General features: G+C 37.8%; 1 protein-coding gene across 1 annotated transcript in view; it reads left to right on the top strand.

Moving 5' to 3' along the window:
• Positions 1-17,648, top strand: part of TECPR2 (tectonin beta-propeller repeat containing 2) — a 38,909-nt gene extending 21,261 nt beyond the window's left edge. Inside the window, 4 exon segments of the mRNA XM_009891051.1 lie at positions 1,986-2,134; positions 15,091-15,232; positions 16,478-16,627; positions 16,891-17,648. Coding sequence (XP_009889353.1) covers positions 1,986-2,134; positions 15,091-15,232; positions 16,478-16,627; positions 16,891-17,048 — 599 coding nt within the window. The 3' untranslated portion in view covers positions 17,049-17,648.
• The last annotated feature ends 1,112 nt before the right edge of the window (positions 17,649-18,760 follow it).

Consider the following 18,760-nt stretch of genomic DNA (forward strand, 5'->3'; position numbering starts at 1 on the left):
GAATTCTGTATGGAAATGATGGAGTTGCCAGCATTAATGTTGAAATATTCATACTATGTTGGTAGTATCTTCCTGTTACCTTTACACCATGTACTGGGAGTAGTGTCCAGTAAATTATTTTGATTAGGATTCCACTATCAGTATCAAGGTTTCTAAACACAGTAGAACGACCTTTAGGTTTCAACAATAAACAATGCCTCTGAATCGTGCTCCTTTCTCTAAACAGTAGATGAATGTGGTTAGTGTGACCTTCTCCTAAGATAAAAACAGTAAGTGGGAGGAGGGAGAAACCCCAAAACATTTACATAAGGACTGCATTTTTGAATATCAAATTGTACTGTAGACGTAAATAATATCAGCTATGCCGAGTAGGTGATATGTGATTCCATGTTTGAGTGCTCTGATGCTTGTTTGGATCAGAACGTTTCAACAGCTGAGGCATCATGTGACAAAGCCATTACTTCGAGTCATACTTTATGTTAAAAGGAATAATGAAGTTTTAAGTAAGATTTTGACTTTGTAGCTGAATGTCAAGCCTCCGCCTGCAAAAGAAAGTTGTTCTGGCTATTCATTTCCCAAGCATTGGAAGTTTTTATGTATAGTTTAGTCATTTGGTTTTAGTATGAAGCTGTATGATTAAAGGAAACTTTGGGGTGAGATGAATTAATTTGAATTCCTAGGATTCAGAAAGTTAAATAATTCATGAGAAGATCTGTTTACTGTTACAGATAACTAATAGGTAAAGCTGTGTAGTCCTGTTGTTTCCTGTTCTTTCCTGCAGCAAGCATTAACAACAGGGAATATTGCTTTCTGCAGAAATAAATGCTTTAAACTTGCACTGTGGGATAAAATTGCACCTCCCTCTTTAAGGAATGCTGTATCTGATGCACTTTACAAGGATTTGTTGCCAGATTTCACATCACTGAAGAGAGCACTGTTACCAAGAATGGGATATCCCAAACAGCACTGGCATGTTCAGTCAACCAGCGAGGTCTATTTTTAGTGTCTTTAGTTTGGAGTCTGACCAGAGCATTCCTTCTGTAGTGTATCTGTAGCGATTGGGTCCCTGTTTCTGTAGAACATGTTTTCCGTTACTTAGCATTGTGTTGTCCCAGCACTGGGAGAAAAAAAAAACAAACAAAACAAATGTTACATATATTACATCGCATGGCTATTTTAAAATGAATTTGAAAGAGTAATAGTTCCAGCTGACAGTTAACTAGCAGCTCTTTTTAGTCTAAAATATCAGGTATGCTTCTCTACTATCTTTGCAAACTTTTAGTAGCAAGATTGGTGGGTGCTATTGGATATGCAAAAAAAGCCCCCATGCCAGAATTCCAAAACATGCTTATTTGGCAGCATTTTCATTGTGCTTACTTACGTAAGGTTAAAATACTGCTGCACTTTTGAGATAGGTGTAACAAATATGTACACTGTTGAATACAAATCCGTTTGAAAATCAGCTCCTTTATTTACAGTGACCCTGGTATGTTAACACTGAAATGCACAATCCATATGCTCTCATATTTTTAAAGTGCTGGTAGCATTAGGAATGTTCTTTGCTGAATGTATTAGCATTTCAACACCTTTAACAGTCTACAAGACCAGCCAGCTACAGGGAAAAGTTCACGTTAGGTCATGTGAAAGTTTGTCTAGGCACTGATAACATTTGTCATGGAATGTTTCCCTGCTTGAATATGGTTATTTTGATATCATATTTTTAGTGTGCTTTAGAAATTGCAGTATCCTATGACTAAAACATTTATTTTTAGATTTAAAAGAGAAACACCTCAAATACAGTACCTGTTGTTTTTATTCATTGTATCCAGTGATTTTTTTCCTCTCACGAGTTGTATTAACTTTTAATCATTATTATGTGACTGTGTTTAAGGCTAGTTCAATACAATAAGTCTAAAGAAAAGTTCTCATTATTAGCTGAATTTGAAAGGAAAATGCCAGGTTACTAATAGTTTCTTTGTTATTAGGTGCTGTAAAGCTGATCAGCTTGACCTGTGGAAATCAGCATGTTTGGGCCTGTGACACCAGTGGTGGCATTTATTTCCGTGTAGGAACTCAACCTCTTAACCCAAGTTTGATGCTTCCTGCATGGATAATGATTGAGCCACCTATACAGGTAAAACATTGATTACAGTTATTTGTAAGCCAGTGGTTTAGCTCTATGATTTGAAAAAGAATAAATTTAACACTCATAGAAAACAACAGAGGCAGATTTTAAATGTGTGGCTTAAAACTTTGTCCCACATGTTTGAATTCTACAGGATTTCTCTCTTTCTCAGGGAAAAAATAAAAAAAGAAGGAAAAAAAAAAAAAGGAAAGAAAACCACAGAGTCTGCATAATGTACTCTGAATATGCTGCCTTATCCCCAGAGGTCATCCCAAATTCATCTGATCATTACAAATCAAATAACTTCAATTTTTTTTCTCTCCAAAATGGAAGGTTTTGTTTCACTTTCTATCCTTAATAAAAGTTTACTTTTCTTGCAACACAGCAGCTTTATAGGCATGTAGTAGAATGCAGTCTTGAACCATGTACTGAATACCTGCTGTATGCCAGCCAAGAAGCTGGACCAGCAAACAGCACAAAGCAGAGGGTGTGGGAAGGCTCTGCTCAAGTGGCATCGTGCTGAATTGCCTGCCTCCCTCTCCCTTCATCCTCACCCTTATGAGTCTGGGATGCTTGCCAGGGTGCTATGCCTGGATTTATAAGGACTTTCCTTATCATCCAGTGGTTAGTAAGTGTGCAGTACAATTGCAGCTCTTCTCTCTTGTACCCAGAATGGGCAAACTTTACACCCTTTCTACCTGTCAGCTGGGAGGATGAGAGTGGAAAGAAGCCTCCTGAAGTACCCTGGGAGCATCTTTTCTGGATATAGAGAATAGACAAAATATGTTTCTCTAGTGTTTGGGTTCTTTTTTAATCTCCTCTTAAACCTCAGTGCTTGCTTTCATTGCTGCTCTAATACTTTGCAAATTAAACCATGAAATGGGAGTAATTTCTGCGTCGTGGGTTGGGACTGCTGTAACGGAGCTGACCTCTGACTACTGATTTCATTCTTTGCTCCTTGGCACAAAATCACTTGAACTGTCTGCTGATCGAGCATAGTAGCGCCGGGTGTGTTTGCATACTTGATTTACATTTTATAAAGTTACAGAATTTCTCTTGAAGATTTTGAAATGTGTGGTACTTTTTAAAGGACACATTAAGAAATAAAAGTAAATCTGAGGCAGTGGAGTTGCGATAGCTTATTTGTTTTTTACATCATTCTCTTTTAGTTCTGCTTATCTCTCATCAGGCAATTACTAGCACCTTCTGTGAATCTCAGGGTGTAGCAGAATAGAAGAGCAGGGAAATGAAACTGCAGATTTGCATCCCGTCAGTTAGCACAGCCCCTGTTGGACTTGTTCTTCTGTGCTGGGGGTGTGGTGAGTCAGGTCTGGAGAAATGGCACCTTGTTGTGCAGAATTGCAGAACAGACTGATAAATACGTACCAGTATCACATGCAACAAGGGCTGGATTACACTGCTCATTCTTTGTGTGCTGCGAGTGCATCTTTCTGATGTAATGTGTAAGAGACTTTTTTTTTTTCCTGCTAACAGGGGGTAGGACAGCAGGAAGAGGAGAATGAGGGTATCAGTGATGATGTCTTCCATAAGGGCAATATTCTTAAAGGGGGGAAACACGTTCCAGCACGTGTTCTACTTCAACTGAGTTTGCCAAGAGACAGAGAATTAAACTTCTGTAGTATCTTCTTACCAAAGATTTGTCTATCCAGGAAACTGGCCCAAAAAGCTGTTTCTCTACACCGATACTATTTGTCTGTACTAAGCGCACTCTCTACTCCTTCATTTAAGTAGATTAAACTACTCCATACAAAGGTGTTTACAAGAAATTGGGATTTGTCGTGACTTACTATTTAGCAGTGACTTCCTTATGTAGAAAGTCTTAAAGAGGACAAGGTTGAAAATCAGATTATTTCCTATTAGCTTATTGAGGAAGCTGGATGATGTTGCCTTCCAAAATGATAACCTTCTGATACTCAGAGCAGTGTCATTCTCTTTCCTGTTATCTTGCCAACACCTGACATGGCAAATTTAATGAGTCAATATGAAAGGGCAAAAATGCAAACGTTGCTTGCAGAGAAGATGAAAACTCGTGGGTTACATGCTTGGTTTGAGACAATTCCAGCACATTAAAACAAGTCGTTAAAGTACTGAAGGAGCTTTTAGGGATAGCTGAAGGATTCATGCTTTTACAAAGGCTTTAATGCAAAATAAGAAAATACGTGAACTTTACAATTATTTCCAAATGCTAGCTTAGTGTTTGCGTAACACATGTAACAGATGATGGCTGAGAAGTGGACTGTTCAGTGAACAGTATCTGCTTATTAGCGGCACCTTACTGTTACTTCTCCCTTAATTGACTTTGACACAGTTCATGCTGCATCACTTTATCTTCAGAACAACAGAAATATTTTAAGAAGTATTTGTGAACAATTTAGTCATTTTCTGTTTGAAGAAGGAAATAAAAATTGCCTTTCACTTGCTTTAAGTACAGGAACATTCTCAAATAACATAATTTAAAACCAACTATGGATATTTCATTCCCTAGTAAATGTCAGAGCCAATCTGACTTGCCATATCCCAGATCTCATGACTCACGAGCAGCTCGTGAGCAGCTACAGACTCTGCTTTTATGGTGTCACTTTTTGTTAAAGGAGTGCTGCAATTGCACAGCATCCATCTTTGCACAACTTCACAAAGGTATTCAGAAACAATAGTTTTGATGAGATTTTACTCGTGCTAAAATCAGGGCATATAATTTAAGTTCAGTCTTTGCTCTGTGATGCAGTGTGGTTGGTTTTTAATCTAGAGTAAAACCATCCTCATTTGTCATTCTTCCCTTTGTAACTCCCTACTGCAGTATCTCTTGAGATGAAAAATAACATTTTATGTTTTCTGCCCTCCCTTGTCTTTATTTTACCCAACACTTCAGAAGTGGTTGATAACATCATTACAGTATCTTGAGCAGTAGTAGTTTATATGCAGATGTTTTTGTGCTTCATCCATTCTGTTCTGCAGTCTTAGAAGTCAAAATAATTATGTAGTCAAGCAGCTTTTTGGAAGCTGCATTAAGGAGATTGACAAAGCTGATCACAATTCTTTGAAGAAATTATTTTAGTCCAGGAAATAGAAAAGTGTGTTTCATTCTACTGTTAACATACAGGATAAAACTATTACCTGCTGTAGCATGCCTCAATATACATTAAATTTAATTAAAAATAAATGAACAGTAAATACAAATATTATAGGTAGGTACTATAGAGTATGTTTCTACATGTCTCTCTAATGAAGATTTAATGCTTTCAGGTTTCTGACCTAAAGAAATAATAACTAAAAATGAAATATAAAATTAATATAGGCAATAAGACTAATTTGAGTGACTATGGAGTAGAAGTTGATCAAAAGTTAAAAATCATCAAATTGCTTTAAAATGTCCCCAGAAGTTGAATACTTGTTTAAAAACAATTCTCTCAACGTTTCCACTTTGATTTTTGGCACCTTCTGAAAAAGATGCAGAGACAAAATCTGATCTTGAGAAATGCTCGCTTCCTGCAAGTACTACTTAACTGGCCTTAAGAACCACCTTCTCAGGTTTCTGTCAGATAAGCAGAACTTTATTTAAGAAAATTAAGGGAAATAAAGATCAGGAGAAGTATTTGTAATGAGTGACCATTCATGTATTCCTTGTAAAGAATCAATCTTACTCTAAAAATAGATTAAACATTTTATTGCCATTTGCTTAATTGCTATTCTTTGGTCTTTTATAACCAAATTTCATAGAGAATAGGGTTGAAAAAGCAATTTTATTAAACTGAGAGATTTATATACATTTCCACATAGCTTTTTCAAACTGTGGAGTAAAAAGGGTTTATTTAAGTTGTTTGCTATTTGGCTACCATATATCCTTTGTAGTTCCTAGGGTCTCAGCAGAAGAGTACTGCTTAACCTAAACTTAGTTGGCCATAAAATGATCTTTTGCAGTATGTTCATTTCAAGTCAGAGAAACTTTTACTGCTTCTCCCATAAACAACCTAGTAATTGTCTCTTTATATTTTAAGCTCGATATCACAGATAAGAGGGTTGAAATTGTTACTGACCTAGGAGGAGCTATTTTTATTTCCCCCACACATGCACCAAAAAAAAAAAATAATTAAAGCTGTCTACACTTTCACTGTCATTCAAAAATTGTTAAAACTACAAAGCAAATGGTAGTTTAAAATATCATTTGAAATTTAGGAAGTTTCTCTGTAATTCTGCAAAATCACTACGCGCTAGATTTCATTTCTTTTCAATACTTTCCTTTGTCTTAATCTACCCTCGGTGTAAGGAGCTTGGCTGTGCCTGACGGATGAGTGGTGACTTGTTAGAAATGGTTGTAATGATCTTTGTTATCTTTCCCCTCTTTAAATAAAATTCTGCTTACCTTACAGAATACTTAGTGCAAGCCTGGAGACTTTCTTCCTCTGTCATCTGCCTTGCCTTTGCATTTTTCAGTGAGGTTTCCATTATTATTAAGGCCAGTTTTGCGTTAAATGGTACTTACAGGAGGAAGTGGTGAGTACTCCTCAAGATCAGATTTTGCTATTAGATCTTTTTTGGTAGTGCCAAAATCAAAGCTGAAATGTAGGAAGGGTTTGTTTGAAATGATCTTCAAGGATTGGATATTTGGAGGGGGGGATATTTTTCTGTTGAAAATGCTTCCTAAGTCTTACCTCCATGCTACTTTGGAAAGTACTTGCCATGGAAAACTATTCTTACTGATGCATCTAATCCACATGACTGTTCTTTTCAAGTCTGGTTGTTTTCACTAAGCACAGACTAGCTTGCGCTACCTAGCTGTTGCACAGATTGTCTTTCTGAGTTGCTGTGAGTTCTACTTTGGACTGCTAAGACGAAATGCAGAGGAAGTATCTCTTATTAGACCAGTTCTGCTTAGGTTGGAGAGGTATTATGCTCATTAAACCTTCTCGTTATCTATAGACCAGACCAGATAGTCTGTTGGTCTGTGTATCTTTACTCATGTGAGGCCTTCTGATGACATTAATAGGGAGAGGATTTTCCTGGAGGACTGCACTTTTCAAGATAATGTAGAGAAAAATTGTTTGGCTGTAGTTAGAGTAGCTGTATTGAGATGGGTTGCAAATAACTATAGGAGATCAAAGCTCCTACAGAAGTGTTAGTTTGTTTAGCTGATTTAGAATGCCATAATGTTTAACTTCAACTGTGTGCTATTCTTCACAGGCATGCCTCTCTTAAGAAATCATAAGTTACATAAAAGGTGCTTTAGATACTGAAAAAATGCAATTCCAGCATTTTTACTAAAGTTGCCTCATGCCGATTCCATTGCTCAGTTCAGTGCTGCTTATCTTCTTTTTTTGTTGCTAGTTAAGGAAAATGCTGTCACTGTGTTTCACTGTATTTTTCTGCTTTGGAGTTTTGGCCTTCTGATATTTGTTTTACAGCATTGCTATCACCACGTTCAGAAAAGCGTGCATGTAGCCTGTCACATTAGATAGCAATTGTTATCAGCGCCAGAAGCTTCAGATCACAAAAAACGCACAAAATGAGATACACCCAGAAAACTGAGTAGACGATCCTTTCGTATCCTTTTGAAATGTGATCTCAAGGTGGTATATTTGCTTTTTGGCAAGACTAGCTTACACTGAAACCAAAAATTGTGGGAAGGAGAACTGTCTGTTTTCATACTTCCATTTGTTCAGTACTAGAAACATCCTCACATCTGCACTCTTCCCTTGTGCCTATATTTTGGTTAGCTGACACAGAAGTATATATTTAATTATTTTTCAGAGCGATTAAGAAATATATTTAACATTCAGTTGGGTAAATAAAGTAACTACAATTATCATTGTTGAGTTTTGAGAGTTTTTCAGAGTTGTTCTATTTAAAAATAAAAATGTTAATGGTGTAAAAATTCATGAGTAAAGGATACATGCCTTGATTTAGCAAGTATGTGCCTTGGTTTCAGTAGAACTGTTCATGTGCTTGCAGGTAGTGATAGCATGAAGTATTTAATACATAGGAGTCCTTGAAAACTGATTTTGACACGCAGTCATAAAAAGTTGTGCTAGTATAAACTAAGAATTTGGGGGATTTTTTTGTTTTGTTTTGTTTCATTTTTATTAAAGCTACATTTTCTGAATTCTGGTTAGAGTAGGTTTTATTGCTGTGTCTTGTGTGACTGAACTACAGCTTGCTTGATTTTTAAAGCCGGAGGGGAGGGGCTGGAGATGCAGTTGATAGCTGTGTAATTGGGAGCGTAGCTTTGTGAAGTAAATTGGGGCAGCAAAGGTGGGTGCTAAGCTCAGAGTCTATGGTCAGTGAAGAAAAACTTCAGTGAGCCAACAAGTCCACACTGTGTAAGGAGACACCCTGGGGTAACTGGTGGGCACATCAGACCCTTTGACCTTGAATTAGGAGCTTGGAGGCCCCTCCCTACGGCGTACTATTGTCTCCCTATTTTATGATGATGTTGTAAGCAGACAAGGTGATGTTGACCTGTTTTTGCAAACCAACCTAGCAATCTAGTTGCCTTCCCATGGAGCTGGAGGGTTGGGTTGTGATGTATCTCCGGCTTGGATGGCCCTTCCTACACAACTGCCACGTAGTCTGGTGTGTAGGAAGACCCTGACCACTGTACCCAAGTCTACTGAAGCTAAGAAGTAAGCAAGGCAGAGGAGGTTGGACTATATAGTCTGGCAAATGGATCATCTGTCTGGGAAGCATCAACCTCATGTCTGATCCGTGACCCCGGAGTACTATTGTTTTTATACAATAGTTGAACACGTTGCATAGCCTTGTAATTAGGGCAACGCTTTACCTGCGACAGTACTTAGTCCAGAGCTTTAGCACTGGTCCTGTGCTACTAGGTGGGTGGTAATTGTTGTATCCTGAGTGCATTTCCAGTGTTCCTGTGACTTGCAGGATGTATTTTGCATCCTGAGAGATTGTAACTTTTCACAATTGGTCAACATTTGTTGTTTTTTAAATTATTATTTATTTATTTGTAAATTCTTTTTTACTCCCTCTCTGAATACGTGTGGGTTTTTTTTACAGGTGTTTTGATTTTTTTTTCCTTCCTTTCTGGTTATGTAAATGAATTGTAACACATAAAGGTTATGCATTTGTTCATAAAGAAGTGCAGTAATGAAACGGGAATTTCTGTTGCTATCAGAGGTGCGTGGCGTTTTCCTCACAAGTGTGTTAAAAATATGGACAAACATTAAAAAGCAAAATGTCAGAAAAAGCAGTAGTTTAATAACTGTTTAGATTTGGCAGAGCAAAGCAGAGCTGAGGCTGAAGTTAAAAAAGCATGGGTGTTTTTATCTTACAAAAATACTTTACTTTCCTTGGTAAGGCATTTAAGTCTCAAAAACTAGAGGGGTGCCTTTTACTGGCATAACCTGCGTGAGAGGGTGTTTTACTGATGCTTGTTAAAGGTGTGTGTTAAAAAAAAAAAAAAAAACACAAAAAAATGCCTTGGTTACTCAGAGCTTTGCTTATACAAGGTTTTTATTACCTCATGCTAAATTATGTTCTGTTCCATGGAAAGTTGTTGCATGTAGTGTTTGCTTAACATACGTTTTTGTAAAAACTTAGTTGTTCTTGTCCTAATAGTTCATTTTTTCAGTATGTTATTAAAAATGCCTGTAGTGGTAATTACAGACAGTTTATCATCTCCTACACTACAGTTTATAATCTAAGGTATAAGACAGTGTGACAGTTGGGCAAACCTGAGTAGGCCTGTAGTCTGTATGGTCTTTAAAATGATTGCATTAAATTTTAATTGCTTGTAAGGAACAGTTGTGCTAAATATTTTGAGGGTATTTTATGGTTCGGTTGAGCTTTATCATGTTGAATAGTCTTATGGGTTTGTTATGACCTTTTCCAGGATTTGGTATGACCTTTTGGTATGGTTTGGTATGACCTTTTCTAGGATTTGATGCCATGTGTTGTAGTCTTCCCCATGTTTCTGCAAGAAAAACCCTTGGAATAAACAAAATTATAGTAGACAAAGGAGAGGTCAAGGAGCTGACTCCTTGGCTTTGCCTTTTCTTCCTGGTTGTGCTAGCCATAGGCTGGAGATATCCAGCTAAGGCCCTCATCTGTTTATTCGCTAGAGGCAGAAAGTGGGGGAAAGGGCCGTGTTGTTCTAAGGCTTCTGAGGAAAATAGTGCTCCAGTTTTTCAGTCAATAAATAATAATCTTGTTCTGACAATTCAATGGCTGTATTGCTGAAGAACACGTGGCTCCCAGGAAGACTAAACATAGATTCTTCTTTCCTGCTCTTGTATATTGCCTTGAACTTCTCTGCAGAGAAAAAAAGGGGCACTTAATTTAGCAAGCTGTTCTCCTCAAAGTCTGAACGCAAAACATTCTCATCAATACTGCTCTTAGGTTGCTTGCACTTTCTTGGTATCTCTGATGGTGAAAGTGCTTTACAACTTTCATTCAAACGGAGCTCTGAAAATAATGTGCAAATAGTCAGCAATAGCCTATATTGGGAGGTTCTCTCTCAAGTTGCAGACTGTGTTTGTTACACTAGTTAATAGGGTCTGGATGTCTGTTAGCCGTGAAAATAGTGAGATTAGTCTGATCTACAGATAATACTCGACAGTGTGAGAAGTGTGTTTGATCTGAGCTTCTTACAGCCTGGACTGGACCAGTGGAAGGTGTTTCTGATTTGTCTTTTGAGGATGAGGAGAACATTTGTGCTGCTTGTAACAACCAACCTGTTATAAAAAGGATTGGGCTTGGACAGACTGAGAATGTTATGTTTAGTCTTTGTAGTCCTGGATATTTGCAATAGAACAGAGATAGTGGAGGTCCGCTGATATGTGGACTCTCTGCTCCTGAAGCCTTTTGTTCTGATGAAGCCTTTTGTTCCGAAGCCCTCTGTTCTGATGCCTTTTTTGTGTGTGCCTGTGTGTCTGTGTTTTGTCCTTTCCTCCTTGACAAGGAAGTTGAATCAGTGTGGTTTGGGTTCAGCCGTGACCAAAGTAGTTACAATAAGACAAAACTGTTGAGCAGTAGGTTGAGGGGGGGAACAGCATTAGTTTTTACTTTGGATCTTGTCAGATACTGTTGTTTAAATGAAGTTCCTATGCTGAAGCCTTTCTCTGTGGTTTGCAGAAAGAAAGGAAATGACTTGCACAGTATCATAAAGCCAATGGACAACTTTATAACTTGAATACATTTAGCATAAACACTATCTCTTGATGTCATTTTACAATTTGTTGGTTAAGTACTTTTTTCAAGTTTGCTTCATTTTATCAGCACTGTTTTCTTGTCAGACACGTGGGTGCTAGCAAACTATTTTTCATTGTTTTTATTTGTAGCAAACAATAACGGTATGCACAGCTCTTAGCATGTAGTTTTAAGTGCTGAAAAGTGCATGGTTGGCATGTGTTGCAGTCCACGGTTGTAGTGGGAAATCCTCAAAAGACAGAGAGCAACTGGGCTTTTTGTAGTTGAAGTACAAGACCAGTGGGAGGATCTGCGCTCTGTTCTTGGCTAAAACAGTCAGTCTCCTGAGATTTATTTATTTTTTTTTAAGTTTAGAAATTTTTGGCATGACAAGTAAAAGGAAAACAATGTTCTACTATTTTTTATCAGATAACACTGAGTCTGTTAATGCTCCGTAACAAGTCAGTCTCTCGCAGCGATGAGTATTGTGGGTAAACCCATAAAGAGAGTTTGGTCTATCAGCGTCTGAGGAGGAAGGCTGAGAGACTCCTCCAAATTCCAAACTCTTCAGTAAATTACAAATATGACATATTTTATAGTCAAGGTATATAAATCTCATGAATGCTATTGGATGTTAGACCAGATGAGAAAAGGCTACACTGAAATAATTCATTAGTTTTCATGGTTATCAGTCTCTGAAATGTTATCAGCAGATTTATAAATTTGCACAGATATCTACTGCTATGAGAGAACTCTATTTAATCTTTAACTGCTGCTGTAGAGATCTGTTTCTTGTTATATCAATTATAAAATACTTAAAGCATGCTTATGGTAATTACAGCTTAGTGAAAATGAGGGCTATCTGAGATTATGTCAGTATGATTGTTCCAAAAACTGGTACTTTATATCAAGAAAATTTTAAATTCATTTTATCCACCCTACTGTGGTAACCATGAGAACACCTTTTTGTTGTAGATGGCTGCTTTCTGGGGGAAAAAAAAAAAAAGGCAAAACCTCTGCAACAGGCTCTAAGAATTGCCTGTACTTGTTTCCTACTGTATTGCCACTGTTTTGTGCCAAAAGCTGCTGTATATTGTTGTATCGCTAGCTGTCCTGTCATGTGTGCCTTTTACTGTCTGTTTCACAGCAGAGAGCTGCAGTTGAGTGGGGTGTTTTCTGTTAAGAGCATTGGATGCTGCCATCAGTGTGTTGCCTGTGTCCTTTACAATGAGAGTGAGGAGGAGGGTTGTTTTATTGATGTGAGTTTATCAGAAAGAGCTAAGTAGCCTGAAGAAGGAAGAGGAGCCGAAAGTGAAATACCCAGAGAGGAAGGGAAACATGAGGAGGATACAGAAACTCACTTAGTAAACCAGAGAATGAGAAGATTTTTTCACCAAGCTTGTAGAGATGTTACTTTGAACTTGGTAATTTCCATTTGTTTCTTAGATACATTGGTGCTGCAGAATAAGGTAGAGGTAATTGTGTTCATTATATTTGAACCTTCAGTGGTATCAGAAGCAATCTAGCTGAGCATCATGTATCCCCTTTCATGCTACCCCTTTGGGGTGTTTTGTCTGCCTTTCTTAGCTTCCACTACCTATAAACCTGTAGTAATGCACAGGCTGAGGTACTGGGTGTAAGCACTCAGTAAGACTTCCTGGATGGAAATACTTCTCCAGTTCTTTTTCAGGGAATTCTTTTCTGGACAAACGACAGAGGAAGAGAGGAATGGGATCCTGACATGGAAGAGTAGAGAGCAAGGTGCACAAATCCCAGCAGTTCAGTAACAAGGGTTACACGAAGCTGTTTGCCGCAGTTTGTGAAGGACTGTAGTTGGAACATGAAGCATATTGCAGAGGTAGAGCATAGACAGACACAGTGGCAATTCGTGGTGTGAAGGAGATGGGGGAAGAGCAGCAGAAAGTCCTAAATCTGAGGAAGAAGTGACTGTGGTAGAAGAACTTCGCAGGGAGAAGGAGATAAGTGGATTTAAAAAAAAAAAAAAAGGAAAGAAAAAAGGCAAAGGTCTCCTGTTACATGCAGTAGCTCAGTCTACACAAGCTATTAATTGCGCAGCTCCCTTACTTGAAAACATGGGACTACTAGAGCAGAAATATGATGTGGGGAGATGAGCAAGGTGAAGTAGGAAGGAGTTGGAGCCGAAGTTGCCATAGAAAGAGGCAAATAAAAATGGAGGGGAGAAACAGGGCCAGGACTGAGGATAACTTCTAGTGAAGAGGCAGCAAGACCAGAGGGGAGAGTTGTGGGGGGTTTTGAGGTGTGTTGGTTTTGTTGTGGTTTGGGTGTATTTTTTTGTTTGGGTTTGGTTTTGTTTTTTTTTTCTTGCAATACAGGAGTTTAGTTTATTTGTAATATGTCAGAATACCAATTTGAAAGTAGTTAGGCAGTTATATGTTGTATGTAGTCAACACTCTTCCAGACAATTAGTGTTTTACTGTAAGTGTTTAAACTGCAGCCCCTGTGAATTTACTGTGACCAGAGGTAAACACTTCATCAAGCCTCTGCTAGCTTCAAACTTCCAGAGGAGGGCAAGTACCTAATGAGAGCACAAACACAAGAAGATAGTCTGTCAAAGGCCTTGCAACCTGAATAGACAGGATTGATTTGGCGATCTGAGTCAAACTTGGTTGTAGCTGTGTCAGGCACATTTTAGCACCAGAATTCTAATAGCAAAACCAAAGCAGGTAACTGTTACGTATACAGAAGGCCCATCTTGGATTGGGCTGTGTGCTTATGTACACATGCTGATTATGCTTCTGTATTCCTGGGTTTATACGTGTGAAGAGCTGCTTGCTCTTGTATTTATCACACTGAAATTCAGCTTATGCCTATGAGGCTAAAGCAAGAAACGTAGTGCTTTGTCAGGTGATGTCACATTTCAGGGCATCTTACTGTCTTCTTCAGTTACTTTATATAAGGCTGATTTGGGGACAAACTTTTTTTCTTGTTCTTATGTGTGTTTTATTTAAAGCACGTATTTTGCAGAATATTTGCGTTCACTAAATCTGTTAGCTGATATGTTTTGCTACAAAATCACCATCTTTGACATCCGTACAATGTTGCGGTCAGTAACACTGATTTTGATCAGCAGTTAAGGAAAATCCCCATAGAAGCAGATGGAGCAAGGACTTGCCTGGAAGCAGAATGGGAAGTGTGTTACACTTGAGTTTGCCAACAGATAGTGTTGCGGATACTTTTCTGCAGGTGTGGCTGCTCCAGTACTGCAGTGGTCTGCAATGAGTTCCACGGTCATATCCTTGTAGAATGGAGTACTGGGAAGAATGCAGATGACCATTTCATTGCAAAGATGAGACATTCAGACTGTAAAAATGTACTGCTTGTATCTGTTTAGAAATAAAGCACAGATTTAGTTATGTTAGGAGAACTTTCAGGAAGGCAAGAGGAAAATACTGCACTTTTGTGCATTTCAGTGGAGAGTATCCCTCTTCAACTTGCAGCTGAAACTGTGTCTGATTGGAATGACAGTGGTTAAGCAAATACTAATATTATTAGACTTGGATGCTGAACATTAAATATGAATATCTTTATCAGTAACTTTGAGTGACATTCATTCATGTTTCTTTTCTATTTAGAAAGGGATTGACTTTTTGGAAAGCTGCTAATTTTTCACAATGACAAATAAAATGTCAGTTAAATGTCTTCCTGTCTTTAGTGTCTGGTGGATATTTTACTTCCTTTGCATACTTCTCTGAACAGCAAGTAATACAATAGTACAAAGATACAACAGTACAAAGTTTAAATACTGTGCTTAATTTTTATAGCCAGTAGGAATCAACTTGGTCAGCATTCATTCAAGTCCAAATGATCAGATGTTGTGGGCAATTGATAGCAAATGGAATGTCCATGTACGAGTTGGAATTACAGATGAAATGCCTGTAGGCACTGACTGGGAACATGTACCAGGTAAAATTAATGCATCAGTTCCTTGTTTCCTTGTTCTTTCTGCCATTTTCTCAGTGTTGTGGTTTTTGGGTTTTTTTTTCCCCTGTTGCTTTTTAAATTGGATAGCAATGCTTAAATATTTTTCTCAGCATCAAGTGTGCTTACTTATAGGAAACACAGCGAAGTATTTGATAAGGCTTATCTTTTAAAGAGGACCTTGGTTTTACTTAAAACCACTAAGTAGTTAACTGAAGAGAAATCTTCAGGTTTTTTTAATGAATATTTGTTTAATGAATATTCGTTGTGTGTTATTTCAGGCTGCTGCCATTGAATTACAAAATGGTACAGTTCCCTTTCAGTTAGAACTAAGGCAGTATTCCTAAGCAATAGGAGACTACTGTGTGGTGGGAAGTTTCGTATTTCAATGGGATACAACATGGGGTTCCTATCTAGATGTGGCTAACAAAAAACTAATGCTATTTTGCACATCTTCCTGTTAATCATCTGTGCTGGATGCATTCTAGATTAGGTAATTACATTTTTGCCTTGCCTGTAAGTAAAACTAAATTTTAGTTGTTTCTTTCTAAATAACTGTTTATTGATGCTGTCTGCTTTTTAAAGATTTTGCACTGCATAAATGCATGGCACTTAGTTGCTTTCTTGTGAAGAGGAAGAAACAAGAAGTCCACAATGTCTGTAATGTTAACCATTTTTAGACAAACTAAATTGTAACTGTTGGATTATTCCCCATGTGGTAGTAAAATGCAGCAGATGCTCCAAAAGTATGTTTTGAAGATCTTCTAATTGGTTGTTGCTTGTGGCTGTGGCCACGTAACAAAATGTATCCGCAGTGTGATATCCTTGTGATCAATAGATGCAGTGAGTACAAAGCCTGCAATTAAAAAGGTTTTTTTTTGTTCAGCAGTGCTTCATATGCTGAAGGTGGCCTACTTTCTGATATTCTGCTTACACAGGGCCAGAAGTTCAGATTTAAATAGCACCTACTCTGTTAAACTCCCCTAAAATCAGTGTAAGGAAATATGTAGTTCTAAGTTGTCTTCTTGCCAATTCTTTTTTAGAAAGCCTCCTGGAAAACTAGGTATTTCTTTGTGCCTTTTATGATGGAGAGTCCTTCTCTAGATTAATATAAGAATATATAAAAACTGTTACAGTCTTGCCATCTTCTCTTAATAAACTTTTCTGCAAGTGTATTTAGTATATAAGAACTCCTCTGACTATTCTCTCTTAATATCCAATTATCTGTAGGTTTGCAGGCTTGCCAGCTGGCTATAAGTACGAGGACCGTTTGGGCACGCTGTCCAAATGGAGATGTAGCTCGTCGATATGGCATTACTGACAAGAATCCAGCAGGAGACTACTGGAAGAAGATTCCTGGAAACGTCTCACGTTTAACAGGCAAGTTGGTTCTGTATGACAGTCCAAAACATTGTGATGTCTGCTTTGACTTCTGCCTGGTGGTGCTCGAGCTGACTATACGCCAGGAGAGCTGTGTGATCTAAATGCTTTGACTGTGAGAGTTTCACCAAGGGTGTTTTTGTCGCATTGGTAAAAACCTTCTCTGGGTATAATTAGGAAAATAGACATAAATATTATTTATTCAATGTTTATAATTGGGACCTGCTACCTTAATTAAAAGATGGATAATTTATGCTTTGCAGTGACCCCTCTAGATGAACTGTGGGCGATCAGTGCTTCAGGATCCCTTCTCCAGCGCCTCACTAAGACCTTTAGCCATTCCCATAGTTTGCCGAAAAGTAACGACACTTCCGTTCTGCTTCACCCCGATGATTTTGAAGATGAATGGGAAGTGATATGAAGTCTCTCGAGCTTGTGAAGCAGTGAAAAAAAACAGAAGGACATACAGAATTTGTAATGTATGTACAGAATGTTGGATCTAAAAGCCACTCATATTGGACCTGTGATATTAGCACTTTTGTATTGAAAAACTGACCTGTTAAATAGCCCCCAAGCTGTGAGTTCTGATGTTTGTTCCATTATCTCTTGGGAGACTCTTTAGGTGTGGCATACTGCAATTGTTATACCGTACTACTGTAGAAGCTCCTTTGGAAATATAACTCTTTAAGTTAATCTTACTAGCAATGAAAGTGACTATTTCACAACAGCATGCACACTAATACATGTGTACTTATTTTGAGAAGGAATTCTGTTGCATTAAATATTTCTCTACAGCAGAAACATTAAGCATTTCTCAATTTCTTCTTGTACTTGGAACTCCAAACTGATGGGAACGCTCTCTGACTATTGTACGTATATTTAGAATTATTTTCCCTTGCAGCATGGAAGAAAATATGGCAAAGTATTTCTTAGTCACATCTCAAAACATCGTGATTCCACAGCATTGGTACTGAAATGAACTCAGTTTGATCCATTGCCATATAAATATCTGCAAGGCTATCCTAACCTTCCATTTCTAGAAATTTGGTTCATAATTTGGCTTCATTCACAAGGGAGAAGTTTGGATTACACCTAGTATCAGGGGGACTTTTGCCCATTTCACGCAGCCATCAGGAAGCTGACAGATTTTTGGGGGTAAGTCCCACTTTGGAATAGGAAGAAGTTGCATGTTGGGTTTGTAGTAAACAGGAATGTATAAGGCAGCTTTCATAATTCCTGTTGTGCTGTATTTGTGCCTCCAGCCAGTGCTTTAACATTTGGACTCAAATTGTTTTGAGTACCAAACTTAGATGTATTAAAAAGAAAAATGGTGATTGATAGAATTACCTATATATCCCATTAAAAATTGTGATATTGTGAGAAAATACTTAACAATATTCTCATTTTTAGCTATGTTAGCTAAATTTTGAAGTGTCTTAAACTTAACAGATGTTGCAGCAGAGATATGTGATGAACTGGGAAGTAACCTAAGTTAATCATTGTAGTTTATTTTTCTTTAAACTCTAAATCTTCTTTGAAAGATACCTCATCTTTTTTAAGCAATAGAATTATAGATGAGAGAACTTCAGTACAGTATGTAGGCGGAGGAGTTATTTTGTGTTTGTTCTAAGCTTATAAATCATCAGAATGTTTAAAGCAGCTGCTAACCAATACTGTAAAAGAGCCAGCTTCAGAAAAGGCCAGGAGTTGAAAAGTGGGGATGTTTCTGTTTTGAGAACTTAATACATACGGAAAAGGATGTGTTTTCTTTTTAACTTCTGTTCTCTTGCAGAATAATTCATGTGTGTACTGCACTAAACTTGGAACAAACATGGTGCAAGGTGAGAATGTGAATCGGTGGCGAGAGAACCAAGTTATGTCACTTTTTTTTAGTAGCACTTGTGATATTGGCTGTCAGTTCTCTGTCTGATCTTTCAGTCTTACAGGGAGGACAGATTTGTTTCCCTTTTACAGATGATATGTTTGCTTCATTGCTATCTCATCTGTGTATGGAGATTACCCCAGAGGGTTTTTTTTTTAGCCTGTCTGGCAGTGGATTGTAATGGAATCAGCTTGTGAAGTAACCCAGTCTGTTTAACTCAAGCATAGCTTGGTATCTTGAGGACCCCAAAG

This window comes from Charadrius vociferus, unplaced genomic scaffold (assembly GCF_000708025.1).
Source record: "Charadrius vociferus isolate BGI_N301 unplaced genomic scaffold, ASM70802v2 scaffold228, whole genome shotgun sequence".
In the NCBI taxonomy this organism is placed as follows: Eukaryota; Metazoa; Chordata; class Aves; order Charadriiformes; family Charadriidae; genus Charadrius; species Charadrius vociferus.